The sequence below is a fragment of the Canis lupus genome, chromosome 10, assembly GCF_011100685.1.
Source record: "Canis lupus familiaris isolate Mischka breed German Shepherd chromosome 10, alternate assembly UU_Cfam_GSD_1.0, whole genome shotgun sequence".
Taxonomy (NCBI): Eukaryota; Metazoa; Chordata; class Mammalia; order Carnivora; family Canidae; genus Canis; species Canis lupus.
Genome location: NC_049231.1, coordinates 69832821 through 69850478, shown reverse-complemented (window position 1 = coordinate 69850478; position 17658 = coordinate 69832821). Strand labels below are relative to the sequence as shown.

The 17658-nt window shown below is 42.6% G+C and overlaps 1 protein-coding gene across 2 annotated transcripts; it reads right to left on the bottom strand.

Annotated features, from left to right (window-relative positions):
- Positions 1–7836: 7836 nt before the first annotated feature.
- SNRNP27 (small nuclear ribonucleoprotein U4/U6.U5 subunit 27) lies at positions 7837–17526 on the bottom strand. 2 transcript variants are annotated; one of them, XR_005366236.1, is made up of 7 exons: positions 17406–17526; positions 16006–16126; positions 14950–15062; positions 13795–13874; positions 9504–9568; positions 8086–8246; positions 7837–7999 (listed from the first exon to the last, which is right to left on the bottom strand). XR_005366236.1 is itself a non-coding variant. In XM_038551516.1 (6 exons), the coding sequence occupies exons 1-6, from the start codon at positions 17437–17439 to the stop codon at positions 8192–8194; spliced, it is 468 nt and encodes a 155-aa protein (XP_038407444.1). In that variant the 5' UTR covers positions 17440–17526; the 3' UTR covers positions 7837–8191. The 2 variants fall into 2 exon arrangements, 1 of the variants encoding a protein (XP_038407444.1); XM_038551516.1 differs by having other exon boundaries at positions 7837–8246.
- Between the last annotated feature and the right edge of the window lie 132 nt (positions 17527–17658).

Genomic DNA, 17658 nt, shown 5'->3' with positions numbered 1-17658 from the left:
TAAACACTTGCTTTCAACAGGAGTAAAAAAATAGATTTCCAAAAAAAAAAAAAAAAAAAAAAAAGAAAAAAGAAATAGATTTCCAGACTGACTCACAAACTCTGACCCCCAAACAGTGGGGGGAAGAAGAAGAAAAACATGTAAATGTAATCATGATGGGAATTTTTTGAACATGTCCTTTTTAATGGTTGACAAATCCATTAAAATTAAATAAAGTCAACAGAACTAACAACTAGAATGAACGTTATAGACCATGCCTGGCGTATAGGGAACATTTCCTGGTTTTGATGGTAAACTGAATAAAAGCTTATTCTTTATGAAAGCTAATACACTCAAGATAAAGGTTTTCAAGAAAGCACAAAGAGAAATGAGAATGGGGATATAACATTTTTAACGAGTATTTCTTAATTGCAAGTTATTTATAAAACAAATTTGAAAGTCAATGAAATGAATTCTACTAAAGTACTAAAACTAACAATAGTAAAAACACTGACTTCCTTATCTTAAATTTGGATTTTATATACTTTTATATTTTCTCTGTGTTTTATCATAAACATTCAGCATATTTCTTTATTCTTTCTCTTATCCTTAATTTTCTTTCAGCCCAGTCTTATTTCAATACCATGATCCTTCTCCTTGAATCAATGTGATTGAAAACCACAAAGAAGGATAAAAGGTTGAAATCTGAGGCAGAAATAGCAAATTAATAATTTAAACACCAACAGGTTTATCTTTAAAAACATTTCTTAAAAACATTTTATTCTTAATTTTTACACCTAACATGGGACTTGAACTTACAACCCCAAGATCAAGAGTTTCATGCTTTTCTGATTGAGCCAGCCAGATACCCACCAACAGGTTTATCTTAAACCATGGACAAAAATACTAGGTTGTATAATAATCACAGAATTAGATGAAAGAACGGACTCTTTCTATTCCCTGGCAGTGGTGGAAGAAATTATCAAATAGCCAGGAACACCAAGTAGGAATTAGTATCATGAACTTCAAGGGGTATTTGGTGCCATCTACTGGACATCAAGTAGTATAGAACAAAAATTTTGTTTTGTTTTTCTAGATTATTTTACACAAATGTACACAATGCCTAGTGAAGATAACCTAAAAGTATAGGTTTTGAAGAAAAGTGGAAATCCTAAAACAAGGTATAAGTGGTGACCCCTAGCACCTTGTGCCTCAAAGGCATTATAAAAGCATTGACCACTAGGCACAAACCCAAAAATAAAAATTGGGAATTCCAGAATGTTTGAAATTGTTTTGTGACCAGAATTTTAAATAAAAAGTTATGCATAAACATGGGTTGTCCAACAATCATTCACATTTTCAAACAGACATCAAGATAAACTAATAGAATTGGGAAGGAGAAAGAAAATGCTGAAAATGGGGATGCATAAACACAGTAGATACTATACTTGCTAGATAATTTTTACTGCGTCTTTCAGAAGGCTAAGACCCAGCCTTTTTCCTGTGAGGGGCTTATGTCCCAGAGGCATAGGATAGTAGGTAGATGCCAATGCCAAGTCGCAGGGTCATTAAATGCTATGGGAACTGTGACGTGGAGATGCCTCTTCAGTGAATCCCTCAGAGCGGCAGAAAGACTACTGTTGTATCCTTAACTGTCTAAAAAGTTCCAAAATTGTGGGAATTAAAAAATTATTTGTAACCGAGCTTGACATCTAACTGCTATGACATTAAAATGTATTTTGCTCTTACATGTCTGAGGTGTGGATTTCATTCTTTAAAGTGTAAAAAGGACTGAAATTTGCTACTTCCATATTAATCCCCTTCTTTGTGGCTACTTTGGATGCTCCAATATCATATTATTGGATGATCTAGTATCATGATCTTAAGCTCTAAAAACCTTTAAAAATGCTGCTTTCCAAAAATTAGCTACTCCATGAATATTTGTGATTTTAAAAACAGAGCAACAGCTAAACAGTGGTAGTACATTCCACAAAATACTTATGGTAGCAGTTAAAAAAAAGTAGAGGTATATATATTGGCATGGAAAGATCTCCAAGGCAGTGTTAAATAAGCTGTAAAATGTTCCTATAGCGTATAATTTATGTAAAAAAAAAAAAAAAAAGCCCAAATGATGTACTTTCCTCATTTGCAACGTTACACAGGTCCATAGACAGAGGTCTGGAAGGATACACTGCAAAGGCTTCACAGTGAAGAAGGGGCAATAGGACCAGGACGGTCGGACTGTACAAAAGGGGTCTAGCTTTGTCATGTTTTAAAATTTTTATGGGAGAAATGTGTCCATTTATTATGTGTCCATTTATTACGTGGGTAACTAAAAGTTAACATAAAAGATCAAAGGAAGTGGTTGGGGCACCTGGGTCCCTTAGTTGGTTAAGCATCTGCCTTCAGTTCAGGTTATGATCCTGAGTCCTAGGGCCAAGCCCCGCGTTGAGCTCCCCACTCATGCCATCTCTCTCTCAAATAAAGAAAATCTTTTGTAAAAATCAAAAAAGAAAAAGATCAAGAAAACAAAGGTCACTGAACAATTTTCATGGGTTGAGCAGGTGTTTAATGGGTGCTTTACTCTGTGCCAGTCACTGTGTGGGGCTGGGGCTCCAGCAGCGGGGGACGGAAGCCCGAATCTCAGGGCTGGATGCCTAGTGTCAGATCCAGACGGGAATACCTGAGTACAGCGTGGCAGGCAGGGGAACTGCCCTTAGGACAAGGAGACTGCAGAGCACATGAAGAACCTGGAAGCCTCCCATATGCCAGTGGGAACATGCAACAGTACAGCTACTCTTGAAAACAGTTGACAGGGCTTCAAAAAGTCAAACAGGATAGGACCCAGCAATTCCATTCCTATTTATATACCCAAGAGAACAAAAAATATGTTCATACAAAAACTTGACCACTTATGTTCATAGCGTCATTATTTATAAAACCCAAAAAGTGAAATGCAAATGCCTATCAACTGATGAATTATAAAAATGTGATATTCACAGAATATTAATTGACCATAAAAAAGGAATGAAGTACTGACACATGCTATAATTTGAACAAACTTCGAAAACATGAATGTTAAGTGAAAGAAACCAGATATAAAAGGCCATATACGGTATGATTCCTTTTATATAAAACGTCCAGAATTAGCCACATCTTTAGAAACAAAATGGACATTAGTGATTTCAGGGGTGGGGAATGAGGGTGGCAGGGAAGGTTACGGAGTACTCTTGATGGGGTCTTTTGGAGTGATGACAGTTTTTTGGAATTAGTGTTGATACATAACTAAATATACTAAAACTCACTGAAATGGTACCTCTGTGAAAGGGTGAATTTTGTGCTGTGTGAACTTTATCTCAATTTTTTAAATGTTAAAATAAGTAAGGGTAAAGGGATAGAGAGGGAAGTGGGGTTGCCCTTTAGGATAGGCTGGTCAAGATTGACCTTATTTTGGGCAGAGATGTAAAGCTACCCATGCAAATCGGGGTGGAGGTGGGGGAGCAAGAGCAAGTGGGAGACTTTTGAGGTAGATTCACACGTGTTCTCAAGGAACAGCAAGGCCAAGGGCAGAAGCCATGGTTCAGACTATACAGGCTTGGGCACTAAGTTAAGGGCTGGACTTCATTCTATTTTTTAAAAATATTTATTTATTTATTTATTTATTTATTTATTTATTTATTTATTTATTATTTATTTATTTATTATTTATTTATTTATGATAGTCACAGAGAGAGAGAGGCAGAGACACAGGCAGAGGGAGAAGCAGGCTCCATGCACCGGGAGCCTGACGTGGGATTCGATCCTGGGTCTCCAGGATCACGCCCTGGGCCAAAGGCAGGCGCCAAACCGCTGCGCCACCCAGGGATCCCATATTTATTTATTTTAAATGGGAGAGTGCGAAAGCACATGCTCAGTGTGTGTGTGGGCGGGGGGGCAGAGGGGAGGAGAGAATCCCAAGCAGACTCTGCGCTGGGTGTGGAGCCCGATGCTGGACTCCCATCTCACGACACTGAGATCATGATCTGCGCCGAAATCAAGAATCAGAGCTCCATCGACTGCACCACCCAGGTACCCCAACGCTGGACTTTATTCATATACTCCGGGATTAGAGCCAAAAGGTTTGCTCATGAACGTGGGGAATGAGGAAGAGGAGTCAAGGATGACCCTAAGGATTCAGTCTGAGCCAGGGGTGAGGATGGGCCACTTACTGAGACGGGGAAGCCGCCGGGAAGGCTGGGCAGCAGAGGACAACTCCGCTAAACCGAGCTCTGAGGGGTCTACTCCTCTGGGCACATCACTGCACGACTGCACAAGCCTGCAATTCAGTCAAAGGGCCAGGCTGGAAGTACAAATTGGAGAGCCACAGAAGACGTTTGAAGCCACACTGAGGACTCAAAAAGGGAGACAACGGAGAGTCCAAGAATTGAGCCCCAGAGTACCCGAACATCTAAATACTTAAAAACAGAAGACACGGCACAATTTATGTCTGACAAGCAGCAGCTTGTTAGAGGAAGAGAAAGATGCTCCATCCGTGTTTGGTATTCGCACAGAATCAAATGATCTGGTGGATAAGTTATTTTGAACTAGAACTTCCTGGAGTGCCTGAGGGGCTCAGTTGGGTCAGCACCCGACCCTGGACTTCGGCTCAGGTTATGATCTCAGGGTCGTCAGGATGAGCCGTGTCAGGCTCCACGCTCAGTGCAGTCTGCTTGTCCCTGTCCCTCTGCTCCTCCCTCCTGCTCATGCTCTTTCTTCCTCTTAAAATAAGTAAAAAATCTTAAACAAAAACAAGACTTCCCTTAGGATCATAGGTGTCTTACCTCTGGCTTTTCGGATGTCTTCCTCTTCCACTTCTTGGTGTTAGCTCATGCAGAGTGCACCTATTGGCCTATGAGGTATTCTCACTTCTTTACAAACTATGCTGCTATGAGGATCTGGAGTCAAATCTCTATTACCTCACAAAGACGACAATCTAAAAGTCTGTAATTTGGCTTTGGGTATATTATTTTATCTCAGAAGTTTTAACTTCCTTATTAAAACCACAGTTTGGTCTGCCTTCCTTAAGTATGCACAAATGTGGTCAGAAATAATCCTTATTGTGGATAATTCAGAGATACGCAGTATTTTGGTAAGTAGGGGTATAGGAGGAATTATTTAGCTCGGTTGGCAAAAACTCCAAGTGAAACAACCACCTGGAGGTAGTGACACTTGTGCAATACAAGTTGAGCAACTAAGGTAGCATAAGTACCAGTATTTTCTGCTTTTATGGTCCGAAGGCTCAGCTGTCTCATCTGGGAAATGGAGATAATAGCACTTGCTCTGTCTCATAAGGACTAACTAAACCAAGGTGTTCTGTACACGATTATGCAATGCATTCACATTACTATTATTTTCTTTATAGGAAATGAACTTGACAGGAAAGTTTTGAAAAAACTACAATAGGTAATGAAGTTTCAGATGCAGTAAGGATTTAAAATCCGGCTAAAAATGCTCGTAAAAACATTTGTATCTAAGGATAGTAATTCTAGAATTCTTTTTTTAAAGTAACCTCTACAGCCACCATGAGGCTGCAACTCATAACCCAGAGATCAAGAGTCACATGCTCCACCAAATGAGCCAGCAAGGAGCCCCAGAATTTTAAAAAATAGCGAAAGACTTAAGAAAAACAACAGGGGCAGCCCAGGTGGCTCAGTGGTTTGGTGCCGCCTTCAGCCCAGGGCATGATCCTGGAGACCTGGGGTCAAGTCCCACATGAGGTTCCCTGCATGGAGTCTGCTTCTCCCTCTGCCTGGGTCTCTGCCTCTCTCTCTCATGAATAAATAAATAAAATCTTTTAAAAATAAAAAAAAAAAAATTAAAAAGAAAAGAAAAACAACGTGAGTGCCCATCAATGGGGACTATTAAACTACAGTCCATCCTATAACACTCTGTAACTGCTGCCCTTAAATAGAGGCCATATTACATGTACTGAAAAGAAACAATCTTGGGGCACCTGGGTCGATCAGGTTGCTGGTTTAAGCATCTGACTGTTGCTATCAGCCTAGGTCTTGATCTCAGGATTGTGAGTTCAAGCCCCACGTTAGGCTCTACACTAGGTGTGAAGCCTACTTAAAAATTTTTAAGATGTATGAGTAAGTAAAAAAAGGGATAAGCGTAGAATAATGTGTAGAGTCTGCTTACATGTGAATAATAAAGTAAAATATGTACACATATGTTTGTAGATATATGGAATATCTCTGAAAGGATGCACAGTAGCTCTTCACTATATACCCTTTGTTCTGTCTGCATTGTGTTCCATGTGTTTGTCTTACTTACTAAAAAATAAAGTAAAATAAAAGCTAATCACAGAGCCTCAAATATCAGCAAAGGGTACTGGTTGTTATCTTCAATATAAAAAGGACTTCTGTCACCTAAGGAAAAAAAAAGCTTGCATTTCACACATACCAAAAAATATGGCTAACACATTTCTTAAATGTTCATCCTCCTTAGAACTGAACAAATTGGGGATCCCCGGGTGGCTCAGCAGTTTGGCGCCTGCCTTTGGCCCAGGGCGCGATCCTGGAGTCCCGGGATCAAGTCCCACATAGGGCTCCCGGCATGGAACCTGCTTCTCCCTCCTCCTGTGTCTCTGCCTCTCTCTCTGTCTATCACGAATGAATGAATGAATGAATGAATGAATGAATGAATGAATAAATCTTTAAAAAAATCTTAAAAAAAAAAGAACTGAACAAATTAAAACCAAATATTATTTTACCTACCAGATTGGAAATTTCAAAATTAATATTATTTTTAAAGATTTTACTTATTCATGAGACAGAGGCAGAGGAAGAAGCAGGCTCTCTCAAGGGAGCCTGATGCAGGACTTGATTCCAGGACCCCAGGATCACAGCCTGAGCTAACGGCAGACGCTCAACCACTGAGCCCCCCAGGTGCCCTAAAAAATATTATTAAGGCTGATATTGGTGTACATGTATGAAATTGGAATGCTCATACTTTACTGGTGAGTTGTTACCTTTCTAGCCATACACATATCAAAAGCCTTAAAATATGTATACACACTCCTTTATCTCATCCAGCAATGCCACATCTAAGAATAGAACCTGAGGAAATAATTCAACAAGTACCAAAAGATATATGTAGCAGGGATACTACTCACAGTTTTAATTAAAACAGCAAGCCATGGGAGGGAAGCCAATGTTTGCTCATAAAAGATTAGTTAATAAATTATGGTACACCCAAGTAGCTAAACTTAAAGTTAAGCTTCTAAAGAACATGTAATAGTATTAAAACCTGTTCACAGAACATGGGAGAAAAAAGATTAGCAAAAGGGAACAGCCTATAAATTCTGATATAATAGGTGGGGGCAATAAATATACACCACAGGAGGCTGGAAAGACATGTAACAAAGTATTGTTTCTGGGGGATAAATTATAGGTGATTTTGGCTTTTCTTTTTACTTTTTGGTTTCTCCCAAGTTTTTCTTTTTTTAAAAAAAGATTTTATTTATTTATTCATGAGATAGAGAGGCAGAGACACAGGCAGAGGGAGAAGCAGGCTCCATGCAGGGAGCCTGACGTGGGACTCGATCCTAGGACCCCGGGGTCACGCCCTGAGCTGAAGGCAGATGCTCAACCACTGAGCCCCCAGACGTCCCTCTTCCAAGTTTTTATATAATAAGTATATATTGCTTTTAAAATGGAGAAAAACAATATACAGGGGAAATACTAATTGGGGGGAGGGAACCACAGAAGATAAAAAATCCAGTTATTTATAAATTACTAATGGAATCTAAATCTATGTAGGAAAAAAAACCTAACATGTACGGGGACAATTTTATAATAGTAACACAAATATTTATCAAATACAAAAGGGTAGAAATATTGCTTTATTTGAGAAACTTACAACCAAATTACTTTTATGTTTTAAAAAGTCCTAACAAGCATCCAAGAAGAAAACATATACAGCTTCCACAACAGTAAGAACAAAAAATGGGGCTGACGATTGCCCCAAATGATATTTCCTAAAAGAAAAAAATGCAATATTTAATCTTCTTTTTTTTGAGTCAAGGTAAGTGAACTGCACACATCATAAATAAAATTTTCTTACTTTACAAGGAGGGAGGACTGTGATCCTGTTTTTTATGCATATTAAATATGAAATACAAAATCCACTCTTCTGAACAAGGTAGGGGAAAGAAAAATCATTTCAATTCTCATGCAATGAAATCCAAAGGTCTGTTGAATCCGCCTTTTCGATTCATGTACTGCCTATGATGAGAAGAGAAAACTCATTGTTTATTAAAAAAAAATTCTGGACTCCTCTTATAAATAAAAAAATATATAAATCATCTTTAAATTGCAAAAGGTAAATACTTTTTTACTAGGGTATAAAGTATTCATAGTCATTTAATGCACATTAAGGATATTATTTCACTTTTTTTTTTTTTAAGATTTTATTCATTTATTCATGAGAATACACAGAGAGGAGAGAGAGAGAGAGAGAGAGAGAGAGAGAGAGAGAGAGAGAGGCAGAGACACAGGCAGAGGGAGAAGGAGGCTCCATGCAGGGAGCCCGACGTGGGACTCGATCCCGGGTCTCCAGGATCAGGCCCTGGGCTGAAGGCAGTGCTAAACCGCTGAGCCACCCGGGCTGCCCTACTTCACTTTCAAAATAATCTAAAGCCTTTCAGATTTCTTTAAAATCTAAACAGAAGTATGGAAATATACTTTCAAAATTATTTGGAAAGATTTTACAGACTTAAAAAAAAAAAGTCAAAAATCCAGATTTATAGGTAACAGTAAGGAAATAGAGAAGAGCTCTAAAATAGGTACCCATCAGGTAAATCTGATTGCATATTGTACTAGTTCTCCTCATAAGACTTATTTGAAGATAATTTTACAAAGGACCGTCAACGATGATTCTGGTCATCACCTTGAGCCACAGCATTCTCTTTTTTTTTTTTTGAGCCACAGCATTCTCAAATCACATTACTCATATTCTAAATTAGGTGGAATTTATTTTTCAATTTCATTAGGAATTCAGTGTGATTTCAGGTATGGATTGTTTTTTTTTCTGTGGTATTAATAAAATATGCCTATAACTTAACAGAAAAATGTATTTACAGTTAAAATCCTTACACAATCACTCTAGGTAAATGATTCAAGATGGATCTAATTTAAACCTATAATTATAAGGAAATTAAAGCCTAAAGACTTGAGATTATGCTGTTTATTCATTTATTTATTTATTTACTTATTTATTTATAGAGTTTATGCTGTTTTAAAGAAAGAACTATATATGGAGCTTTAGAACATTTAAGGCAATTACCCTTCTCTGTAATAGGTATTGGTTCACATGTAGATTGGAAATTATTTTAACACACCAGAATATGAGCAAAGAAGATTAAAACAAGGGACCAAATGGAAACTGCTACATTTCCTACAAACACAACTATCTCATACTTACTTTTCTAAGCACGTAATTTTTATCGTTAGTTCAAACATAATAATGGGGACTACACATACCTGTACTTCCTCTTCTGAGACACATTTATGGCATAGGCATTTACAGAGCCATCCACCTTTTTCCCCTGGAGAAAAGGAATAAACAAATATAAAAAATGGGAAGGATATATTAAAAATGCCTGATCAAAGAGCTGGATCCTATAGATATACTTAAATGGCAAAATCTATTTAAGCATGAGGAAGCCCAATGAGAGGATTTTCAGATCCTGATGATAGTCAATGAACTCCCAAGTAATACAGCTCTGTTCATATTTTTACAGTCATACATAATTTAACATATTCAAATATTCAAGCCAACAATCATGGTGTATATATTTATGTGCGAGGCATGCAGAGAAACAGGGTAGCAGACCCTAACCTTTTTTGGTCTAAGAATTCTCTGAAACCAAATACGAGTTAGTTATTTCCTCTAGAAAAATTTAACTTATGACCCTTAGCTCACAGTATTCTCAAGTCACAGCTGAAACAGTCACCATTCATGGAGATCTCATTTCTTGCACAGGTTTTGAAAAATTAAAAATTTTCAAATCAAGAATCAGAATACAGGGGCACCTGGATGGCTCAGTTAGTTGAGTGTCTGACTCTTGGTTTCAACTCAGGTCATGACCTTAGGATTGTGAGATGGAGCCCCACATGCAGCTCCATGCTCAACGGGGGATCTGCTTGGGCTTCTCCCTCTAACCCTCCCCTACCTTCTATAATAAATCTTTAAAAAACCAAGATACAGAATACCAGATGCTAAAGTTAAGTGTCACTTTTATCTTAGCCTTTCTTATGTGGCATCTACCCTCTTTTTCACTGATTCCTTTCTGGGTCTTTTGATTTGTCCAAGTTAACTCATCACTTGCTGTCCTCATGTCTAAAATGCCTTCTCAACTCCCATCCAAGAACCCTAACCATCTGGTTCTTTTTTTTTTTTTTTTTAACCATCTGGTTCTTATCCATCACTCAAGACTCAATTCAAGTGATCCAGCTGCCAGAAAGCACCCTCTACCTTTCCATAGAATGTTAACTGTGCTTTCCTCGTAATATCTTCCATTTTCTAACTTGCATTATCATGATGCTACTTCCCCTTGCACTGAAAGCTTCTTGATGGAGGGAAATGGATATGAGTCACCTTTGTGTTCTCACATCCTAGGCCACTGAACTTGCAGGTGCTCAGAAAATGACTGTTAAATACACGACACCACTGATTTGTGCCATCTCTCTCTCTCCCCCCCAACACACACAGACACACACACACACACAACCTCCAGCTCTCTCTCTCCCTGCCTCATTATTACCCAGAGGAGCATATCCTAACTGTAGCACTCTTACTAGGTATCTGTGTTAGGGTTAAAAAACAAAAACAAAAACAAAAAACACTGTTATCCACTGCCCTAGAGGCATGCACAGGTAAGGTACATATTTGAGGTGGAGATAAATGTATTTGGGGGCACCTGGGTGGCTCAGTTGGTTAAGTGTCTGACTCTTGATTTCAGCTCAGGTCATGGTCTCAGGGTTGTGGGATTGAGCCCTGTGTAAGGGATCTGTGCTCAGCGGAGGGTCTGCTGGAGATTCTCTCTCTCCCTCTGCCCTTCTCTCTGCTTGCGCTCTTTCTAAAAATGAATACATAAACCTTAAAAAAAATGTATTTGGCTTTACTTTTCTATTCCTATTGTCACTATATTATTGGGGTGGGGGAGAGAATACTAGGTAAATGATTTGAGGTCTATAATTCTGCCCTCCCAAGAACAGGAAGTAGGCTTGACTTGAAGATGAGCTTAGAAAAAAAGTAAATGATACTAACCATTTTATTAAGTTCAATTCCTAGAGGATTACTGGTTTTTGAAAACTATTGACATAGTTGTATATTGTTACCCTGTTTTGATTTACATACTGAAATAGAAAATTACTCATTAATATATATAACCAAACTCTGAAACTTTCTAGAATGTGAAAATGGAAGGTAAAATAAGTGACTACATTGGTACATGAAAAAGTACCACCATAGATCAATGATGAACTATCACAAGGTACACATTACTGAAAAGCACAAATGAGCTGAGACAACTTGTAACTGATAGCCATGAAGCCACCTGCATACAAACTAAATGAACATTCTTGTAGGTATTTTTAAGAAATCAACTGACAGGGACACCTGGGTGGCTCAGCGGTTGAGCGCCTGCCTTCAGCCCAGGGTGTGATCCTGGAATCCCGGGATCGAGTCCCACACCGGGCTCCCTGCATGGAGCCTGCCCCTCTCTCTGTGTGTCTCTCATGAATAAATAAATAAAAAATCTTAAAAAAAAGAAATCAACTGACACCATGTGTCCTCATGGTACTCCTTAATTTTCAAGGGATCTCTGAATTCTCACCTATTTTTTCCTTAAAAACAAACACTTCAGCATTGACAACATGAAAGTGAAGTATGGCTCCATTTTCACATCTGATGCTCAGAATTTCAAACTTAACATGGGGTGACAGTAAACCTACTGCCCCAGCCCAACCCCAAGAAAATAATTCTGATAGGTTCCTTCCCTAATTCTTCTGCTTTACTTTGGAGATATTTTTGTTCACCCAGTGTATATATTAATAAACCATTTCACTTATAAAATATTCTTTGGAAAAACAAATAAGGATTTGGTGTATTCAAGGAAAAAACTACTACATAAACTGCACTAAATTCCAAAAGGGGGTTTATAACTATTTGTGAGAACAAGAACTCATAATTTTCTTACCTCAAAACAATCATGCCTCAGTATCCCTCCTCAGTTATACTCTGCCATTTTAAAAACTTGTGAGCCCTACACAATCACAACCATTAGAAAGAAACTTCTACAGCACCTGAGATTATCCCATTTCATTTACAAGTTGATGGAATACAAGATTAGGGGAAGTGGATTATTTTTGACAATTTAAAAAAAAAAATCTAGGGATCCCTGGGTGGCGCAGCGGTTTGGCACCTGTCTTTGGCCCAGGGCGCGATCCTGGAGACCCGGGATCGAATCCCACGTCAGGCTCCCGGTGCATGGAGCCTGCTTCTCCCTCTGCCTGTGTCTCTGCCTCTCTCTCTCTGTGTGTGACTATCATAAATAAATAAAAATTAAAATAAATAAATAAATAAATAAATAAATAAATAAAATAAAATAAAAAAATCTCAATTTCCATTTACAAAATTAAATACACTTAAAATTCTAGAGAAAAATGTTTTTAAACCATATTCTCAAAGAAAAAATACATTCTTTCCACACACACGTTTCCTCCATCTATTCTCACTAGCTTCCTCTATGCCCTCTCTCCTCTCCACATCCTCTCCACCTTCCCCCATTTCTCTACCCCATCTCCTTATCTCTTTCTACTCCCCCCATAGTCCCTCTCTTCACCTCCCTCTCCACCAACCCTCCCCCTTTTGCTTCTCCATTTCCTTATTCTCTCCGGTATTATGATCAAGGCTGGACAGCATTCACTCTCCAATATTCCCCTCTTCTGAGCTATGAGATATGCATACAGCTCCCCAATGTCATCTTTCTCTGTAGCAGAATTTCATTTTTAACAGCACTTCCCCTTTCCAGAACCCCTTCTTGGTTACCTCTATCCCCCAGTCTTTTAGCCTGTCACTCCTGAGTCATCATCACTGGCTATTCACTCCCACTCCTACCACCACCACCAACTCTGGCTCCTGAGTGGACTCAATATTCTGGCCTCAATTCAGGCCTTCAACTTTTACTTGCATGACCTAGCAGTTCTCCTTGCCTCCAATCTAATCTGTCGCCCAACTGTCCTCCATGTTGCCCTAGCTCATCTTTCTAAACACACATATGATCCTACAAACAAAACAAAACAAAAACATTGCTTCCTCTCAACATCTAAAGAATCAATTTTAGATTCCTTAGCATCGCTAAGAATATCAAAAGCTTCCACAATTTGCTTTCTAGCCTCATTCATAGCTACTATCCCATTAGCATCCTCTTGCCAGTCACTGAATTTCAAACTCCTGCAATACACTATGCTCCTTTATGCCTATATGGCATTTTCATGAGCCCTTCCCTCTATTTCAAATGATCTTCCTCCTCTTCATCACCTAGAAGATCAAACATCAGACAAACATTCCCTGAATTTGAATGGCAGCTCAGTACTTCCTTCTCTGTGCTCTCAATGCCCTTCAAACAGATACTTAATGTTTTCTAAGGGAAAAAACTTGCATGAATGGAAGAAATTACAAGCAAGAGTAAAACAATATGGAAAAATGTGACAGTAATAATGGATTAATTCAAATCAGAATGTTTACTTGGCTGTACATTTTACTTACTTTTGTGGAGTCAAAAGAGGCAAATCCCATTAACTTCATCATTTCTATTTCTTCCTCTGTTTTGCCCTCTAAGTCCTCCTCTGCAAAAAATAACACAAAAATAAAAACATTTTTTAAACTCTCATCATTTTATATATAGGCATCCTGCCTTCCCAAAGGTTGTGATACACCACTTTGCTTTTAGAAAAGACCAACATTAGGGGCGGCTGGGTGGCTTAGTCGGTTAGGCATCATCCAATTCTTGGTTTTTGGCTCTAGTCATCATCTTGCAGTTGTGGGGCCGAGCCCCATGTTGGGCTCTGCCCTCAGTGCGGAGACTGCTTCAGATTCTTTCTTCCTCTTCCTCTGCCCCTCCCTACTCATGCTTGGTCTCTCTAAAACAAATAAAATCTTTGAAAGAAAAAGACCTGTATTAGTAGTTATTTTTGCTAACCAAAAGAAATCTGAAGAGGATTTTTACTTTTAAGAAAAAGGCAATTACTGTACTAACGTAGGTCTTTCATAAAAGCAAAGTGGCTTACCACAAGCTTCCAGAAAGCATGGGATACTCTTTGCTTTATGCCATTCCAGCTTAGGAAAGGTTTCACGGGAAGGCTCTACATCTGTACCCAGAGGCAAGGGACAACGACATGGAATATGACCTATATCAAAAGAGAGCTGGCAATAGGTCAATAGTTATTCCACCTCAGCAGCAGAGAACACACAAAACAATTAGCTCAAGACTTGGAAACTGGAAAAAATTCCAGTGGAATTTTCTACTGGAAAAAAATTCCTTTACAGTTTGGGCACAATGTAACTTACAACGCATGGAAGGAATATGCTATCCATTTGCCATCAGAAGAGACTGCTTAAAAGGACATGCGTGGAGGAAAGCTTTTGGGCAGGACAACTTTTAACACATTATATGACACTAGTTTTGAAGGTACTTCAAAAATTGAATATTCTCAGGTTTTTAACTGTCCATGTCAGGAGCTCCACAGATAACCAACTCACTAAGGTACAATGATAACAAAATATCAAAACCATATGCAATGAACACTATAAAAAATTTAATATTTAAGTACCTCAGAATTATAGTTTTATAATTTTATCATGACTACAAGCTATATAAACAAGGTTGTATTTTTCCTGCAGTTATTTATCTAATAACATTACCAGTAATCTGACGTTCTTTGCTTTTTGTTTCCTTTGTTTCTTTCTTTTCCTCATCTCTTCTTTCTTTGAGTCGAGAAGGGGAAGGAGATGTGGATCTATGTCGTCTTGGGGATCTAATAAGAGATCAGAAACAGAGACATAACTGATGACTTATGCTGACTGGCAAAGACATACACGAGCTCCTAAGAGATAAAGGCTAAACAAAAGCCAGGCTTCAGAGAACCAGAAGTCCACTCTCCATAGCAGAAGAAGGAAGGAGGTTCTACTTAGACTCTTTTAACAAAAAACCAAAACTACAATTTACTGCTTTAACCATCGGTCCAATACAGCTAGAGCTAAAGTTTTTTTTTGGAAGGCAGGAAAAGATGTTTCTAGCAATTACAAACACACAAAAAAGTTGACTTAAACACCAATTATTACTTATTAAGAATCAACAATCAATTCCTAAGGTTCTTTCAAGATCTCACATTCTTGTTTATACATTTGAATAAAGCCTCATCACTAAGAAGTTAATAAAAACACAGGGGCAACCTGGCTGGCTCAGTCAGTGGAGCACCTGACTGTTGATCTCAGGATTGTGAGCCGGAGCCTCACGTTGGCTGTAAAGATGTTCCTTACAAAAATGAATTCTTTAAACAACAACAACAAAAAACAAAAACAAAAAAAAACACTTACTTCCTACGATGGACAAGCACCACGGCAGTACTTTTTATGTATTATATCTCATTTCCTCCTTGGGCATGTCAGTGGTATCGACAGTGTGATTAACCGCATTTTACCAATGGGAAATGTGGGCTTTAAAATAAGGTGGGCTGACACCGTCATTTCAGGGCAGCCGGGGGCCCAGGGCGTGACCCCGAGGTCCCGGGATTGAGTCCCGCATCGGGCTCCCTGCGTGGAGCCTGCTCCTCCCTCTGCCCGTGTGTCTGTCTCTGCCCCTCTCTCTGGGTCTCTCAGGAGTAAATAAATAAAATCTTAAGAAAACAAAACACGAAGTTAAGGGCGGAGCCTAGTTTCTCGGGGACCTGCGGGGCACCTGCAGTTTGCGGCACGCACCTGGAGCGTCTTCTGTGCGGCGACCGCGAGCGGCTCCTCCGCCGGTCTCTGTCCCGGGACCGGGACCGCTCTCGGCGCCTGCGCTCTCGCTCTCGGGACGCGGACCGGGACCGCCTGCGCTCTGACACACACACACACACAGGGCCTGTTGCAGAGGCGAGCGCGCGCGCCAACCCCCGCGCCGCGCGCCCCGCGAACCCCCGCCCGCCAGTCCCAGGAGTGCCGTGGAAACAGGAGGCGAGTCGCCTTTCCCACTCTGCGTGATGCGGCCCGGTATGTCCCGCCGGCGTCGCCCGCCCCGTCACGGGGCGCCCGCAGCCGCCGCACCCACACAGCGCGGCGAATCCGGACGCAGCACGTGCCCAGCGCTGCCCGCCGGCGGGGGATCGCCGCCTCTTCGGCCTTGAGTGGCTGGAGGGAGGCTCTGCGCTGGCGGGCGGCGTCCACGTCCTGGGCTTAGGGCCGCTGCCTCCCGGATGCCCGCGCGCGCGACATGCCGCGACGTGGGCTCCGGGGGCGGCGACCCAGGCGTCCACTTCCCGCCGACAGGGCCGTCGCGGAGGCGGACACCGTCCCCTCGGGCTCTGCGGGCCGGAGGCTACCCCCGGGGTCTGACGACCCCCGCGCCCGCGCAGGAGCCCGCTGACTTGCAGAGACCCAGGGACTCGGCGACCGGGCCGTGGCCCGACCCCGCCCGACACAACCGCAGCCCCGACCCCCGGCCCGACCTCAGGCCCGACCCCGGCCCGACCGCAGCCCTGACCCCGGCCGACCGCGGCCCGACCCTGACCCGACCGCAGCCCTGATCCCGGCCCGACCCCGGCCCGACCTCAGCCCTGACCCCGGCCCGACCGCAGGCCCGACCCCGACCGGACCCCGACCCCGGCCCCAGCCCGACCGCGGCCCGACCCTGACCCGACCGCAGGTCCGACCCCGACCCCGACCGCAGCCCGACCCCGACCCGACTGCAGCCCCGACCCCGGCCCGACCCCAAGCCCGACCCCGGCCCAAGCCCGACCCCGACCCCCGGCCCGACCGCAGCCCGACCCCGACCCGACCCCAGGCCCGACCCCGGCCCGACCCCAAGCCCGACCACGGCCCGACCCCGACCCCGGCCCGACCGCAGCCCGAGCCCGAGCCCGACCCCGGCCCGACCCCGACTCCGACCCCGGCCCGACCGCAGCCCGACCCCAGCCCCGACCCCGACCCCGGCCCGACCCCAGCCCCGACGGCGGCCCACAGGCGTCGCAGGTTACGGTACGAGGCCGACGGCGTCCGGAAGCTCCTCCTCTCCCGGGCCAGGAGGGCCCTTCCCTCCGCCGCGCGCGCCCTCGGGGCAGAGAAGGGGGGGGACACGCCTCCGCCCGAGCCCCAGCCCGGCGCTTCCCCCCGGGACTCACCCCTCCGCGGGGAGCGGCTGCGGCTGCGACCCATTCGGAACCTCCCCGCACCTCAGGCTGCCCCGGAAGCGCCTGCGCAACCACTTCCGGGAGCGCGGGGCGCTGCGCTTCCGCCGCCGACGGGCAACGCGGAGGGGCCCGGGGGGTTCCGGCCGGCGGAGGGCGCCGGCGGCGCGGCGTTGGGGGCCCCGGGCTCGGCCCCGCCCGGCCGCTGGGTCGTGGTCCCTTCCGGCTCCGCGCCCGCGGGGGGGAG